This window comes from Cyrtonyx montezumae, unplaced genomic scaffold (assembly GCF_038088225.1).
Source record: "Cyrtonyx montezumae isolate F1298 unplaced genomic scaffold, pur_monq_1.0 scaffold_29, whole genome shotgun sequence".
NCBI lineage: Eukaryota > Metazoa > Chordata > Aves > Galliformes > Odontophoridae > Cyrtonyx > Cyrtonyx montezumae.
In genome coordinates, this window is record NW_027072033.1 from 3,544,707 (window position 1) to 3,562,958 (window position 18,252).

An 18,252-nucleotide genomic window follows, 5' to 3' on the forward strand; every position below is an offset into this window, starting at 1 on the left:
GCAGGGTTAATGCTGAAACAAACACGCTGTTGCTGTGCCTGATAAGGCAGGGTACTACACTGCAGTCAGTAACATTCTGCTTTAAATTCTAAATTTCAACAAGTCTATAAAGGCTTTTATTAATGTATTCTTTTACTAATGTTAATAATACCTTTTTGCCCTTTTTAGTATGAATGAAGAAAATACTTCCTATGAAGAATAAAAGTACATGGTGGAAGAACCCTTAAAGCACCTTTACCTTCAAAACTGGAGAAAAGTATGAAGAAACGATCTATCTGACTCCCTCAGTGTCTCATACAGGACTCACAATGTCTCTTTGCAAAAAAACTGTTGGTAGTGTCTTGGAAGAGTGGTGTTTGAAGGAACCACTGTTTGGTTGCAAACGGCACCAGAATGTTAGGAAAAAACTGAGACTGATAAGGATAATAGGGCTTCTTGTCAGTGTAGTGGCCATTAGTACTTTCTCTCTTTCTATTAGTGCCTTTTTCAAGATGGAAACACATAGCAAGGTGTTGGCCAGCAGCCTAGATAGCCAAAAGCTGGTGCATGGGTACCAAAGAACTCTGTTGGATTTCGTGGAACAGAATGAAGACAGCACTCCAGATTCACCTACTTCTATGAAACGTGAAGCTGAAAATGACAGTGCAACAGGAGATCATGCCAAGGGAGAGTACCCAGAGGACCTTTTCTCTCTTGAAGAAAGAAGAAAGGGTGCAGTGATACTCCATGTAATTGGAATGATTTACATGTTCATAGCCTTAGCCATAGTCTGTGATGAATTCTTCGTTCCTTCTTTGACTGTCATAACTGAAAAGCTTAGCATATCTGATGATGTGGCAGGGGCAACCTTCATGGCTGCTGGTGGCTCAGCCCCAGAACTCTTCACTTCTTTAATAGGAGTGTTTATATCCCACAGCAATGTCGGCATTGGGACAATAGTGGGATCTGCTGTGTTTAATATCCTGTTCGTGATTGGAATGTGTGCTTTATTTTCAAGAGAAATCTTGAATCTTACTTGGTGGCCACTCTTCCGAGATGTGTCCTTTTACATCGTTGACTTGATCTTGCTAATCATCTTTTTTCTGGATAACTTAATCATGTGGTGGGAAAGCTTAACACTCCTCACAGCATACTTCTGCTATGTGACTTTCATGAAGTTCAATGTTCAAGTAGAAGAATGGGTGAAAAAAATTTTAAACAGGAACAAGGTTGAGAAGGCTGCAGGAGGAGACGCTGAAGGAAAGGTTGGTCAATTTTTAATGAGCATAAATGTAGTACTGCTGTTATCAGTGCCGATTCCTCCTTTATTGTAAAGGACTTGAGTACAGTGCAGTAAGTAATATATAAGGTTCTGTGTTTTGCTGAAAGGTCTTTTTAATCAGGCCAGTAGGATTGAAAATACAAAACATGAAGCTGCTTTCTAGTAAATCAATAGCTTTTAGCTCTGGAATGATCCAAATTGCACAGAGAGCAATACAAAATGCCAGAGGAATGACATAAACCTTTGTTCAGCATTTTGCAACATTGATGAGGTCTGAGATACAATAGTTTTTTGTTTTTCCTAAGCTTTTTAGTTCAGCAGTAACAATGGCTGTGGGGAATCTTGTGACAAAATTTGGCTTTTTAAAGGTTGTTAATGCACTTCCATCTTCAAAAACTAACAAACAAACAAAAAAAAGCAATTGCACTTGGAGCAATATATGATGTTATTTTTATAGATGTTTTCTGTAGATGGCATATCATATGAACATCAGTAAATGAAAAACATCATCCTGTTGTAATTAGTGACATTGTATGAAAAAATTTTCTCTGGAAAAGCAGTGATCACAATGGCAAAACCCAGAGGTTCTCTGTTTAATTGGGATGTTTTTCCTTTCACAGTGTTTCAACAAAGCAAGCTAATTCTTGTCTTCAGACTTTGCCATGAGATAAAAAAAAAAAAAAAAAAAAGTTTGTGCTTAGTGATCAGTGAAGGTTCAGGAATTATTGTCGTCTCATAAAAACATCTCTTCTTGAAGCAGACTATCTTTAAAGGACTCTTGAAGTAGAACCCATGTGTACTTACATGTGTGGACACAATCTTAGCTGAATAGTTGACAATGAAATCAAACTGTCTAGTTTTTGTTTTGATTTTTTTGACAACAATTATTCATCAGATAAGTTTTTATTATCCAGTAATTACTCAGAGTATCAAGGCACACTTCAGTCATTTCTTTCTTTTCACAGTGGCATATTAGTGCTTCAGAAGATCCACAACCCCATGAAAGTGTACAGGCATACAAACAGAATGACAGAGACTGAGTCCCTATAATGAGGCTACCTGCCTGTGACTTACCGAATACTGATGATTCTGCATATATGCCAAACTTTGAAGAGAGATATTGATATCTGAGCAGTACAAACAGATGCTTTTAGTTTTAGGACTGAAAGCACAGAAAAGTTGACCAAAATAAAAACATGACTTTCTCTCCTTAAGAAAAAGTTATATGTATGTATATTCTGACCAAATTTAACACGTACACTTTCTCATAATTTTGTATTTTCCTCTTTGTTCCAATTCTTTTTGAAAATCAGCACACTCATCTTTATCTTTCTCAAAATGCATAATTGGAATTTTAAAAGAAGATGAAGAGTGAACACCAACAGTTTGCCCTAATGAATGAAGTGCTTCTTTAACTGCAGTAGTTGGGTTCCAGAAAAATGTACTCTTTCACAGTGTGTTCTAAGTGCTTCCACAGTCGGTGCTAGGTGTGAGCAATAATAGGAAGAAATCATGGAGTATGAAGCAACTATAAACAATTAAAGAACCATCATCTGTCCAGAAAATAGCTTTGCAGGACATGTGTATGTTTAATTGGTCTGAAACTATGGTCAGCATGCAAATTAATTGTGTTGGACTCTCAGCTACAGAGTTGAGTGAAATAGCTACATAGGATAGTGTTGGTAAGTGCTCAGTTATTTTCAACTGGATGGACAAACAGATCCATACTGAACACTTGAATAAATGCTTTAAGTACTCTGACTTAAAAAAAAAAAACAAAAAAAAAAACCACTCACTTCTGAAGCACTCTCATGGTTTGATGTACTCAATGTTTTTTCTTAAAGCGGATTCATATTACAGATGCAGAGAAATTAGGCAGAAATCAAAAATTGGAGAACTATACTCCTTCTCCCTATCTGTTATTGATTCTGCTGTTGCTAAACTGGCAAGTGGTCTGCTAAAAAACGTGCTTGCTTTATTTATATCTAAGTCTTTATGTTGTAATCTGAAAGCAGCTCAGCGAAGTCAAGAGTTCTAAATAAGGCAACATAAAGCTGGAAAGTTGAAGGGTTAGGTGGCTTAATAGCAAACAAGTACTGAAGAGTAAAAATCTGATGAGATGAAAAATCTTTGGAATGCTAATTGGTAGTTTTATTGCCACTTTCCTTGAGAGATTGAAGAAAGTTTCGTGTTTTTAACAAGGACAGTACTTAATGTGAGAAAAGGACATTGGGTTTTTCTGCTTAGCCATCACTTCTTATATCTGTATTCTCTGGGTTGCAGAGTGCATACGTATCTCTTAGATGTGTTTTAGATTCCTCTTTCTTATCTTTCAAAATTAAAGTTCTTATGGGTTTTTTTTGTGTTTTTTGTTTTTTTCTTTTGTTTGTTTTACTGAATTCTGTGAGTATTCAAGCTTAGCTACTTTCCCTAATGTTCTTCTGATTTGTATGTCAGTTCCTCATGAATGTGAATGCAGACAGATCATATGAATTTCATTGTGTTCTCTATTTTCCTGCACAAACTTTTCACCAAATACAGTTTGTGTGCTTAAAAGTTTTCAGGTCTAGAGAAATCTTGTAACTCGATTTCTGGTGAATGATGACACAGATGAGAACAGATTTTTTTTTTTAATTTTTATTTTTTATGTGTGTTTGTTTGTTTGTTTGAATTTAGTGTTGTTTTGGTCTTTCTGTGCAGGGTACAGTTTGCAAGGTTTTGTCTGAACTGTGGTTAGTTTCCTGCCACATCCCAGTGAGGAAATCTAACAGCAGTCTGTAATCAGCTCTAGAGATCACTGTGATGAGGCTGGGAGAAGGAAGGAGGAAAGATTCAGAAACAAGACACCATGAAAGGGCAGGATAAAAATCAGACACTTAGGTTCTACAGTGTGGAATGGTGTGTACAGTGCACTGGTGAAAAGTGTCACTGAATGCTAGGGCCAAATTTGCCCGATAATTGGATATACAGTCCCGCCACCAGACACCTCATAAGTCCCTTCCAACCTAAGTTACATTATGGTGCAGATTTAGGGTTACATGTAGTTGTTCTGCACAAGAACATATGATTTTGTGGACTCGCAAGTAAGCTTTGGTGATAATTTTGACCCTTTGTTAAAGGTTTTGGTCTGCTTTGGTCGTCTCTACTAGCAAAGGCATGTTGAGCAAATTAAGTCACAATAGAACACCATGTGAAATTCCATTTTGTTTTTCAAGCACTGGTTTTTGTTTGTTTGTTGTTTTTCTCTTATGTAGAATGGAGATGGTTGCAGAAATACTTCAATCTGATCACTCAGTAAATAACTCAAAACAGTTCTGTTTGTCAACCAGGAGAACAAAATGTTGGTGGAACAGAGAGATTGTGCAATGATATCTGTTCCTCTATGTGTACCATTTATATAAGTAATATATGGTATATAGAAGCCATTATGGACTTTTTTTTTTCATTTACATTTATATAAAATGGTATTTTTACCAGCAAGACAAAGTTTGATTTTAAATTATTTTTATTGCTATTTTTGTTGTTTTTAAGAAACCTGAATAACTTACCTGTGACACTTCAGAATCCATGTTGATCCCAAGTGTTGCTGCATTGTATTTAATGGCAGTGTTTGCATTCTAAAGGAAAGTCTGTTGGATCTATTTTTAGGTAATTCTATACTTGATGTCTGTATTAGTGCCTGCCATGCATGCATGCATGCAAGAAAACCTGGAGTCTGTAAAAATCCAAGTTCACTGTAGTTAATGTAAACACCTGAAGAGAAGGGTTGGTGATTTTTTTTGTTTGTTTGTTTTTCCAAGAATTCTTGTTGAATTCTCAGACTCTATCAATAGAATAGCCTTTCTTCTCTGACCACCAACAAACTACTTCTTAAAGTGATATTTCATAGGGAGATTGGAATTTTATTCTAAAGGCAGTTCTCAGTTGGTCTACTGATCTACAAGCATGAACATGACTATGGAGCTACAAGCATCTGCGTCTTGTGTACTAATACATGAAAAAAAGTTGAATTGTTTAATGTACATGAAACACTGTCAGAGTTTGTTTACCTCTTTTATTCTAACGGAGGTGTAGTTGAGTGCTACGTTTTATTTACTATCTGTTATCTTAAAAAACTGAAGTTACTTCTGTGGTTTTAGCATTAGTTTGCTAACAGTGGCTGTTACTGAACTAGCCTTGAGCATTCAGTAGTTGAAGCAATTTAGTGTTATTACTGACATACCCAAAGCTTGATATGCTATATATGCTACCTTTAGTACAGTGAAACTGGTACTATTTTCATTTTTATCTTACCACTTCTCATTGAGTTATTGAAGACAAAGCAATTATGATGGTGATTTTCACCACTTGCATCTCTTGTTTTTGTATGTGTCCTGGTAAAGAGCAGAAAATGACAGTGTGGAAATGCAGCACAGGTTAAATGATTTTAAATTATGACTATCCGATAAGATTGATTGAACAACACTTCTTGTTTATACAGGGAAGAGTAAAACCTGCCACCTTTAACTGTAAGGGGAAAATGTACCATTATAGTTTAAAATAAAATAGCATAAGTAATTAAAAAGAAGTCAAACAATACTTCTTAGAGGCTACATAAAAGCAGCTGTGTTGGCAAACTTTCACCATGGAGTTTTTTTGAAGATCTCCAGATGTGACTAAATCTGCTGTCCTAGAAAGATGAACAAAGAGACAAGAATTTGCAGTCTAAAACTCTGAAAAGTTTGTAAATGCTTTTCCTTTTGCCATCTCAGTCCTGGTTACTTTGCTCCAGGGGAGCAAGAGGATGCCAGAACTACAGGAGACTGTATGTAGAACTTCAGCTGTAATACCAGAATACTGATCCTCAGAATGTCTTTCTGCTGGAGGATACTTAAAGTCTGAAGGAGCTTCTTTTTTTCAGCAGTGATGATCTTCAGAGTCTGTAGTTTTGCTTCCAGGCTTGCTCAGAAATCCTAGACCCAGATGGAGCTATTGGTACTTCTTTCTTATCTAACCCATGTTCCTCTACTTACATTCCCCGAATTGATTCTCCAAATGTATCTATCAGGCTAAGATTTCTGTAGAATCAAGAGTGATATTGCCTTAGCCTAGATTAGCCATATTCTGTTGCATTTTAGCCAGTTCTTATTTATATATGGCTTAAGTTAACATCTGGGTTCATTAAACTATTCAGAACTAAGTGTACTATGGACACAAATATGAGATTCTAACTCTTCCTCGGAACTGGTGGGTTTTGTGATGCGATAATGATAAGGCAGAGCAAAATCAGTTAATTGTCATGAACTGATTAAGCATGGATCATCTGTTCTATGTCACAAGGTGAGAGCAGGTCTAGAAAAAAGATGTGTGTGATATCAATCTTAAACCTCTCATTCTTTCCTTCAGAATTTTCCCTTTGTCAGTACAAAGTTCAGCATACTTATCAGAGAAATCTCCTTGTAGAATGCTTTGACTGTATTGTCAAACAATTCTGTGTGAAACACAAAATGTTCAACTGCTATAGAATTTATCAAAGTGCTGAGATGATAATCAGTCCTTTGTCTCACTGAGTTGCTATATGAAATCACGGTTTCTTTCCTCAGTAGCTGGTGGTGGAAAAAGATAAATGCCATTCAGAGTGCCTCAGAAGAAGGGCATGATTCATCATGTACATAATTTTATGTACACTGATATATGCTTATCCTTCTATATAATTAGCACACTGACAGTCCTTTTCCCATCATCAAAACTGTCACTGAGTTGCTGACTATTTATTCCATATACCTGTCCAAGGGACAATTTGATGAAATAATTTATCATTCTATAAGACCTAGAAATATATCTTAGCAAATATCAGTCAGACTTGCATGTGATTAAAGGCAGCATCTTTTGTATATTAGGACCCAAGTCAACACTGTGGGCTTCATGTTCTGTTTTCATTTTTGGGAAAACTGGCAGTTTGGGTTAAACTTATTTTTGTACTGAACTTGTGCATTAAACATTTTTATTGTTAAGCACAGGTCACTGAAACTGAAAATCCTAAATTAGAGCAGTCTTATGGGATAGTTTTGGGAAAAGATTACATTTCACAGAAAAAAAAATACAATCCATGACCACATATTTCATTATTTTCTATGCTGCCTCCATTACTTTGAGGAAATAGTTACTATTCACTGTCACTGATGGTACTTTGTTGGTTTATTTGTGTTCCTATCCAAACAGAGAAAATGAAAAAATGCAATCTTGGAAAAACAGTTATTGTCTGACTGGCAGTATAGTTCAGATCCACATCTTGGGAGGACAATGAGAGTTTTAATGTACGATCACGTATTTTTTTCATCAGCAAGTGAAGGTTCAGAGCTCACTCTGTGTCCAAAGCAGCTTTACTTGTCTAACTCCTCCTCTGCCTCTGTGAGCAGTGCCTAATTTTGGTCAATTTTAACTGTACAGGCAATTTTACCAGGGCAGCTTAAAAAGTAGTTTCTACTCAGTGATTGTTTTTTTGCAGTATTCCATTACTATTTCATTATTCTCCGTGTCAGTGGAGTTGTATTCATTTACATGAATAGCCATAAATAGCAGTGACCTTGCGTGACTTTTTTTAGGGTAAGCATGTTAGAACAGGCTTATAGGTGTATGCGTGATGGCATTAACTCCCCTACAACGTGCTACAGAAAGGAAAGACAGATTGCTGCAAAATAATTTCTTTTTCAAGGAAGAATAAAGATAGCAGGAAAGTCATACTGCATCCTCTGCTGACAATCATAAATTTTGCTCAGCGATTAATTCTGCTTTATCACCTCTTAACTGCTTACTGCTGGGAGTCTAGTCTAAAGTCAGTGGTATTATCAGTGACATTCATTGCATAACCAGCCAGCATTAACTTTTCACCCTCTCACATTGCAGTAAAACTGCTCCAGCAGATACAGAGTGCTAAGGGGGTTGTGTGATCTCTGTCACAGCCTTTGCTTCGTGACCTGTAGGGCGCAGTTTGAGACCTGTCCACTTATATAGGCTTTTGCCTGAGGGAGGAGGATGAAGTCGGGGTGGTTTGTAAGGATAGAGGATGAGCACCTCTTTTGGGATTAATAGAGTATTTATTTTGTTGTTTAATTAATTTGTGATGCAAGCTTCTATCAAATTTCCAAATCCTTTTTCTTTCTATGAAGCTGATTCCAGCACAATCACCAAGCTATTACTTGGTTAGAAGACTGAAACTCTAGAAACTGCTATGTCTATGGGTAGACTAAAAAAAGTTAGAAATAATCCATGTCATTGTTGCTATTTTTAAACCAGACACCTGAAGTAATTTGAAAGCATGCTATAAAAAAGCTAATGCTTGTATGATTTTATTGCTAGTTTAGTATTCATTTGGTGCTGCTTTATTCTTAATATTTGTTTTACTTATCTGTTATACTTCTTTTTAAATTTAGAACATTTCTGTAAAGAAGCATGCCTTGTTGGAATGTTTCTCCTTGGCTGGATGTTTGAATGCCACAATGATGTAAATAGTTAGGAAAGTACTCTGAAAAGTTTGGATTAGAAAGAAGTTATTTCCTCTCTGTATTGATTACCATGATATTAAGTACTCCCCTTCAGGATGAACTTTTGACATTTACGCAGCTTTGAAACAGGCACAGTTTCTTTCCAGTGATTTCCAAATCACATAATGGTTTGTCTGAGAGATGCCGTGTAGACCACATCAAAGGTCAAGGACATACAGTGCAAATGTACAGGGTGGTACTTTGCATGCTTCTTACCTCACTTCACTAGTTCTCTGCCTGTATCCCACTTCCATAATACGTAACTCAGATATTTAGAATTTCTGAGAAACACATTTCTCATTTTTCTTTCTTGGATTAGATGTCCAGAGACAGGTCTGTATTTACTTGTTAGATTTGGACTCCCTCCAAGCAGCAAGTCACTCCTAGCAAAGGACTCAGTAAGAGTCATGAATTGCAAACACATGCTTTTCTCTTGGCTTCAAGAGTGGAGATGTGGATCTCTCTTTCACTTAATCTTCTTAGAAACCTGTGGCTTTCAAGCCTTGTAGAACATTTCGCAGTGAGCTGCAGAAACTCTGCTTGCTAGATTGGATTGCTGTGCACAGGAAAAACAGTGGTCAGCATACAAAATGGTCTTGAGGCAAGCTGGAATATCAAGCATATGGGAAAAGGTGTGAGGTACTTCTTTCTTATCTAACCCATGTTCCTCTACTTACATTCCCCGAATTGATTCTCCAAATGTATCTATCAGGCTAAGATTTCAAGCTATAAACCTAGTGTTTCTTGCAGACTATGCAAGCTGTGGTTGTGATTATCATAAGTTGAAATGAGTGCACAGGATCACTGAGTCCAGCTTGCGACTCCGCACACGACTGCCTCGAAATGAAATCATATTTCTGAGAAGACTACCCAAACACTTCTTGATCTCCAGCAGGCTCAGTGCTGTGATCGCTGCCCTTGAGAAGCTTATTCTAGTACCCAAATACATTCTCAGTAAAGGATCTGTTCCTAATTTTCAGTCTGACTTACCCAGATGCAAACATTGAAATGGCCTGGACAGGAAAACGGTGAAGTTCCCATCACTGGGCATCTCTAGAGACCTGTAGATGTGTCTCTGACACATCCAAAAAGCATGGCTTTGTGATGGGACTTGATAGGTCAGGTTGATGTTTGGATGTGATGAGGTTCAATGTCTTTCCCAACCTTCTGATTCTGTGAGAAGGCAATATTAAGCACCATGTATTCAGAGAGTATGTAGGTGTTTGTCTTGTGTGAAGTGAGTGTGGTGGAAAGTGTCTGAGGGGCAGAGATAGTTAGCAGGAATGAGGTGGCAGGCATAGAATACAATTCTGAACACCAGTGACTTTACAGTGGCTTTGTCCTTTCTCAGTGGTGATACTCCCAAGGCATCCAGCAGTACATGGCTGAGGCCAGATGCCAAAAAATGAAGTTCAATGAAGTGCTTTTGTTCTGGTGAGTTTCTGGGATTTTGTTGTATTTTTATCACCAGTTAATATTCCTCTCTGAACTTTAAAGATACAGGAACAGCCCCTTTTAGAGTCCTTTCTTTTTCCAAGGACTAATGCATTTTGCTGCTGTAAAAATAGAATAAGGTTATAACTAACTTGAATTTTTTACTGTGTAATACAAGATATGTTTGTATTGAAGGAAGCCATAAAACAAAGATGATATGAAAGTAGAGAAGTGTAAGGATCATATATGTGTCTCACTTGGTGCACAGGAAAAACAGTGGTCAGCGTACAAAATGGTCTTCGAGCAAGTTGGAATACAGAATCATAGACTCATGGGGGTTGGAAGGGACCTCAAGAGATTATCGAGTACAACCCCCCTACCGAAGTAGGTTCCCTACTCCAGGTAATATCTAGCATCTGGGAAAATTTGGGAGCTAGCAAACAAACTAGATAACCTTATATAAGGCTCTTCTTAATGGTGTACTATGTATGAAGAATTGATTAAATTAGTAGAAGCCTTCTTTTTCAAAAAACTTAAATATAATTGATTGCTTACTTGAGAATTCTCATTGCCGTCTCCCTTCCAAAATGTTAGAAGAAATATTATGGCAAAAAGTGAAATTGCTCTGGAACAAACCTGTCAATGTAGATCTTTACGATTACTAGATGTGAGGGATCTTTGTTCCTTTGTGGAAAGCAAAGGGCCATGCTGAATACAAAATACTTTTGAAGTCGATGGCGAGTTCTGCTGTTGATTTTGATAGATGTAAAATTAAGTCCAAAAGTCAGGATGTTGGGGAATTATGATCTTGCTGCTTCTCTGAACCCTGTATGCCACTGCATAATTCTAAGCCTCTGAGCTGCTTTCTTCAATATTAAATCACCCCTATCAAATAATGCCTTTTGGACACAGAACAAGCAAAACAAGCTGTATCAGCTTTCTGTGTCCCTGGACTTACACTGGAAAAGGGTATTCAGCATTCCACAGTTTGATCTGTCCCATCAAATGGTTACTTCTTGGATTATTGATAGACTTCAAAGCAATTATTGTATTGCTGTTGGGCCATGATAATCTAATTGTTAAATGGCAATACCTTTAGATCTGGAGCTGTTTTCTTCATCTCATTTTTCCTTTGTTTTGAAGTGGGCCAGAAACGCAACTCAGAAAAGCCAATTTTTAAATGCTTATTAGCTTACAGGAATGGTATTCTGGAAGATGAGAATACCGTTTCATCACCAGTGCTGTTTTGAATAATTATTGCTTCCTAAAAATTTGTCATCGCTTTCAATTATGCATCAATTTAAAGTGAATGTGCATGTTTTCTGTGTACTGTTATTATTTCATTACACTGTCAGAAGAAGTTATATACTTAAGTTGTTTTCTAGAAAAATGGAATGAAAAATAACTTTATATTTCTGGATGTAGGACAAGGGATAGGCTTCTTGTAGTCTTTCTGCCTAACATTTTAAATTGCTATGGTGATGATAAAGGTATAAAATACTGAACAAAAGTTTATTTTGATTTGTATGACTCGGTACTCTCGAGTTAATTGCTATTCATATTTAGCTTCAAATACCTCCATTTTTTAATAGCGCTTTTATGAGAATGCCTGTCTAGTAGTAGGTCTAAAATCAAAAAGAAATCTCCTAACTATAGTTGCAAATCCTCAAGTGCTTTGATTTCTTAATAAATCCATATTATTAGAGAAAGCTTAGCATTACTTTTACACAAGAATCTGAACATGAAGTGGCTGACAAATCTGGGGCTTGCAAGACTCTGCATCTGAAGTTTTCACAACAGCTCAGATATGTCTACTTGCAAACTCAATCACCTCAGGTTTAGAAACCACTGTTGCCGTCATCAGTTTTAGGAGTCATTTGTTCAGTGAGAAGACTGGCTGTACATAAAGTAGTTTAGTGGGTAGGGATGGTGATAGGAGGATGGTTGGACTAGATGACCTTGTAGGTCCTTTCCAACCTAATGAACCTATGAAGTCAGTGAATTACTTTTTGAAATGAAAGGAAACATTCTGCTTTACCGTTAGTTAATTGTAACACATAATGCACATTTTTTTGTGAATTGCACAGTGTAAGGAAACTCTAAACTATGGAGAAATAGTATGTGAAAAACAAAAATGCAGACTAATTTTTATGTTTATTTATCTACATTCAAAACTGCCAGTAAGAATTTCAAGACAATAGACACAGGTGGGGTCCAGCTTTTGGCCTCAGATTCATCCTTCTTGTTCTTCCTTCCTGATCTGCAAATATAATTTTCTCAGGTTACTTCTGTCATCAGTGCTGAGAATTGGACATTTTACAAGTGTGACTTGGATCTTAATTACAAGGATTAATCCTCTGTTGACCTGAGATAAAGTAAATGAATCTGCAGCATTGCCTACTGACTATTGCAGTAAGTCAGTAGAGTCTGAAAAGCCATCTCCTGTGATTTTACAGCAAGGGCCTGACTACATACCACAGTGTCCCCTTTTTTAACACCTGAAGTTGCACCTGTTTCTGGGGCAGCCTGATGTCATTTTGCACAGGGTCACCTTTAAGATAGGAGTTATGCAAAGTTACTGTTTTTCTCTGCCACTAAGCACAATAAAATGCTTGAACAGGTGTTAATTAATTCTGTGAATGTTTCATTTGCTCCCTTAGACACTGGCCTCTATGTAGGTGTCACATGTGGTCCCAAGGAGGTGCATGTGGCAAATAAGCTATTAAGTGAGTCTTACTGTTATTTATAGAAAAGTCACTGGCATTGCAGCCATAGAGACTGTTAACATGTATGATTCATAGCAGATTTTTCTGGATCATCTTCTCAATAAGATGTGATATAACTTTAGCTTTTGGATTGGTTTACAGTATTTACAGTATTGGTTGAATTCACTTTTTTTTGCTTTGCATTAGTCTTTAACACAGGTGACTGAACATTTACAGTGAATGAATTAAACTGTATACAGTTCCTAAAATAAAAAGGAACCCCTTGTTACCAGGATTCTGCAACTCCTGCCTCCACAGTGAAAAAAGAGTATTAATTATGAAAATTTTGATTACATTGTTCTTACTCCGGCTTTTTGTTGCTTTTGGAAGTGTGTTCTTCACAATTAATTGATTATTGTTGTTTTCAAACATGTTACAATATAGTGAGGGATTAGAGCCCCAGAAAGAGGCACACATGCAAACAGTCCCTTAAGAAATGGAAACAGTAGTCACTACTCTATCAGACTTGCTGGTTGAGCATATGAAGGTTGATTTATTCTCTATGGCTCAGATTTACTTAGACTTGTAAAGCATCACACCTGCCTTCTTTGTTTCTGGATTAATCACCTGAATGTTGTTTGGAGTAATAACCATTAAAAACATCTATGTTACGACATCAGTGCATTATCTCTTTGTTAATGTTGTAGTGTCTTGACTTCCTGCCCTTTTATTTTTTTTTGTATGATCACTGACTTGTCAAGGTGGTGATTACCATGCCATTGTGTATCAGTATTAGGATATAGGCGCAAGGCATAAGGGTAGGAAGAAGGTAATGAGTAAAAAGGTATTTTTAGAAGGCAAAACTCTTCCCTTTACATAAAGGATGTGATGCCATATTTCATTCTTTTGCATATAGTTATCCTTATGCATAACTGCAAATTTTATATCATACATACGACATGTCCATTTGCCATGAAAACCTGAAATTTACTGCTGGGCAGCCAACTGAGACACAAATCGTCTTCCTGATTGGAGTGGGAGTTGGTGTGCAGTGGATCAGCAAATATATAAGCCTCAGCATTCTCCTTCTCTTTTAGGGCTGTCACTGGGCAGTAGTTTGGTCACCAAATCCCTGGCAGCAGAGAATAAGTCAAACTAGCAGACTGTGTACTAGAGGTCATAACTGAGCTGTTTCCCAGTGTCTTAATATTTTAGTTCTGATGTAGTTCAGTTGTCAGTTGAAACTGTGCCACTGTTTCCTAAGGTGGGATCCAAGAAACATTTTCTGGCAGCCCCTGAAAAACCACGCGGATAATCACTATCTTGACACCAAGAGCAAGGATGAATCTGTTCTATCAGGTCCAGTTATCAGCCAAGGACTGCATATTGCACAGAGCTGACCAACTGCATGGGCTGGCTTTTTTTGCAATAGCTGTGCATCACTGCTGTTGATGAGTGTTGGATAGATTCAGAGTGCAAATACTACTTCATCTAGTCACAGAATTCTCTGTAGAAAACGGTGATCATTAAGATGTTGCTTGGCACTGAACATGGTGAAAAGAGAAGCAGGACTTTACTGCTTTTGATGATGTCCTGTATCTTGTTGTTTTCTTGTACTGCCCCAGATCAACAGCCTAGCAGAGATAATTCTGATGGGAATATTTTTTATTCTATCCCTGAAAACAAAAATACTGCTGTAGGATGTGGATTATGCTCTTGCTATAAGAAACTTAGTTAACTGTGAAGCTACAGAGTGACCTGTCCACCTCTGTGTTGAATAGAATTCCTCACTGATGTGAACAGAAAAATATGCAGAATATAAGTTTATGAATTTTATCTTCAGTAAAAAGTAGCACTGCTTCTTTTAGAGAAATTCTGCTTATTCATTGTGCATCTAAAATATGGTGCTAATATAGACAGAGGTGTATGTCCAGAGGGTGATTTTGTTGCTTGTGAAGTACAGAAAAATATAATAAATGTAGGAAAAAATATGATTGCACTGTGTGCTAACAGTGTTGCTCTCATGGCTCTGATTAGTGCCACCTGGGCATTATATATCCAGAGCAGCATGATGTCTCCAAACTGTAGTTGTGGCTAAAAGGTTTAATTGAGGTTGAAAAGTAAGATTAGATACAGTACTGAGAAGTTAGCTTCCTTATAAAAAAAAAAAAAAAAAAAAAAAAAAACAGGCATCTTTCTGGTCTTTTCCAGTCTCTTTCTTTAAGAAGATTGCTAGCATCTCCAGCAATGTGTATGCTGATGATGCATTTGAAATAAAGTAAACTTATGATAACGCTGCTATCATGTAAATGCCAGTGGTGATGTAAGAGCAGTGTCTGTGATTCGCTGGAGGCAGTTCCAATCAACTGTGGACTTCTTGTGGTAATGAACTACTCCTTCTGTGTTCTTATAAATTCATGGCTTGATTTTTCATTACTGTTCACAGTTTCTGAGTGTGCTGGTGTATAGTTCACAGTGATATTATATTTAAACAGAGCAGAAAAAAAATAACACTGCAAGCTTAAAGGATTAGAAAGTCTAAGTTACAGCTATAAATTACTCTTCTAAAAGCTTTTGTTATTAATGATGACTCATTTATCACAATTTTTTTTGATTTAGTGGTGGATCACAGATGAGAAATCAGAAGTAGTCTGATCTTATAAAATACATGAAGTACAGGTATCAAGATCCCATTTCTAAGTGCCATGGCTGCTAGTAGACATGAGCTTTGTATTTCTGCTCATGTCATTAAAAGAAGAGGTGAGAACAGTCAAGAGAAAGGTTCAGATACCAACTATCACTGTCACTTGCAGTCATTTGCAGATGCATTTAAATTGGACCAGAGATGCAGCTTGGATATACAAGATCTCTGTCAGTATAATTGAGAAAAGTACATATTTATAGTATTCCTCTGCGTAATGACAGCAGAGGGTTTCCACTTATCAAAGAGGAGAAATCAACATAGCCAAATCTGTGTATGTTCCTGCTGTGATGTGTTCCAATTACAGGTACATACTAGCTCTTGAGCAGAGAGAGCTATAAATAACAGAACAGTCCCTTCCCTTTATTTGTAACATGTATTTGAATCTACGGAAGAGGTTCTCAGAGGCTAGATACTCTAGAAAAATTTAATAGGGTTAGGAAGACTACAACAGAGATGCTACTTATAATGCTTGCCTCCAATAATTATAATCCTACATCAGTAACAGTACTGCCAGTTCTCCCATGATTAAAAACTTTCTGTGTATATTAAAATACTGAAATCAGAAAGACAATGTGTAATAGTGCCATCTGGTGACCTTCTTTCAGAACATGGAATAAAAATATGTGATTCAAGAGACATTTTGCTTAGAAGCACAAAAAACCTGTAACCCTATCATTTATTTATTTATGTAGTTAGTTAGTTAGTTATAAGTTCCCTCAATGTTTAGATCTATTAAGAAATAATGACGGTTTAAACCCATTTGTGATGGCAGAGGGTGTGCTCTTCCAGTGCGAATGTAAAATGCTGGAGAGTATTTGGTTTCCTGGTGGTACGCTGGCAAAAAAATAGAGCAATTTTTACACCTCATGATAGGCAAATGCAGATTTTTGCTTCAGCTGAGAGCAGCAGTACCCAGACAATTCAAATCTAATGAAATTAGATTTGTGTTATTAAAACCTTATCTTCAGGCAGTGGGCTGACACATGCTGTAGCAGTCCAGCCTTGCTTCTGTTGATGAGAACTGTCTTGTCATGCGACTTGTGGTAGTGCCTGATCTCCTTGGAAGCAGAAGACTACTATAAGCCACAGCGTGCAGTCACTTGCCTGGTCCTTAGTTAGTGGGGCTTAAGGTCCTGTTCAGATTCTTTGCTTAAAATAGCAATCAGATGCAAACTAGGTTGCTAGCCTTGCACAAGAAGAATCTGGTGTCTTGATGTCCTGGTTGTGCCCAGTGACAGGATAGAAGAGAAACCTGATAATGTATCTGTCAGCAGGAGATAGGATAAAGAAAGATCTTAAAACATTTTCTCCAGGTAGGTTTCCCACTTTTTCCACCTTCTAATTTTTAAAGATGGTGAAAGGGAATTATGGTTGTTTTGCCAAACACTGTAGTTACAGCAAAAAATTATATTGCATTTCCTTCCTGGAAATTATATCCACTTCAAAGAAGGGAATGTGATTACTTCACCTGACCATGTAGATTAATAGTTATTCAGGCTTTAGGCTAGAAGGTAATAAATGCCAACAGAGATCAGTTTTCTTGTACATCATGTGCAATGGTTAAGTTGATGCAAAGGTCCACAAGGAAGTGAGATGATTCTCAGTAAGTTAGCAGATTTGCACGTACAAAGACACATAAAGGAATAAATCAGTAATTTTATAGGCAGACTGTAATCATAAATATTATGATTTTAGTTTCAACAGTAGTAAAAACAAATAGTACAGGCATAAACCTATAAAATTTTTATAACTTTAAGACTTAAATTATAGAAGCCAAGCATGTCAGCAACATCCTAGGAGTTTTAGAGACAAGAGTGTTGTAGTTTCAGCATTTAGTTTTCTATTGTATCTTAAGGGTCTTCATGTATACTGCCCCTCTGAGCCCAGACAACAGAACGAATCTTATTGAAATAAAGAGCTTTAATTGAAATAGCACTAAGGAGGCTGTTCATCTAAGGTCAAGCTACGTCTGAATCTGATAGCACCTCTTGAGTGTCTGCTTCAGTCGAAATCATCTACAATAGGATGCACAGAACCATGTCTGGCAGGGTTTGAATATCCCCAAAGGAAGGACTCCATACTGTTTCACTGTCTGACCATCCTCACATTAAAAAAAATAAAGTCCCTGAAGCTGAGGAGAAATTTATTGTATTTCAATCTGTGCCCTTGCTACTGCTGTTTGGTTTTTGTTTTTCTTTTTCTTTTTTCTGTTAACAAAATCAGGCATTAAGCCTCTTTCCCAAGACTGATAATGCCCTTTATATTTAGTTATTATTGGAGACTTTGGCATAGCACATTATGAATTTTCTGTGGGCTCAGAGCCCATTTAATTTTATACATCTCTGTCCTGTGCCTGTTGAGTGGGACTAGTTAAAAAACTGCCACTTTTTTCACTCATCAAATGAAAAGGAAGCAGAAAATAAAATCAAGCAGACTTGCACACAGAGTTCCTCAGTTACAGTAGCAAATTTCATGTTGATAACCTCAGAATATAGTTTTTAGCTGCTCTTACTTCTTTCTTCTTTTCCTTTCAGCACTTCAGGGGGGAGTTATAGACAGAGAGATGTCAATTTTTTTATATTGGTAGATAGCGATTGGACAAGTGAGAATGGCTTCAAACCAAAA

At 36.9% G+C, this 18,252-nt stretch overlaps 1 protein-coding gene across 2 annotated transcripts in view; it reads left to right on the forward strand.

Annotated features, from left to right (window-relative positions):
- Positions 1-296: 296 nt before the first annotated feature.
- SLC24A2 (solute carrier family 24 member 2) overlaps positions 297-18,252 on the forward strand; it is a 101,378-nt gene continuing 83,422 nt past the window's right edge. For both annotated transcript variants that reach the window (XM_065740618.1, XM_065740617.1), the window contains exon 1: positions 297-1,244. In XM_065740618.1, coding sequence (XP_065596690.1) covers positions 309-1,244 — 936 coding nt within the window. In that variant the 5' untranslated portion in view covers positions 297-308. The remainder of the gene's footprint in view (positions 1,245-18,252) is intronic.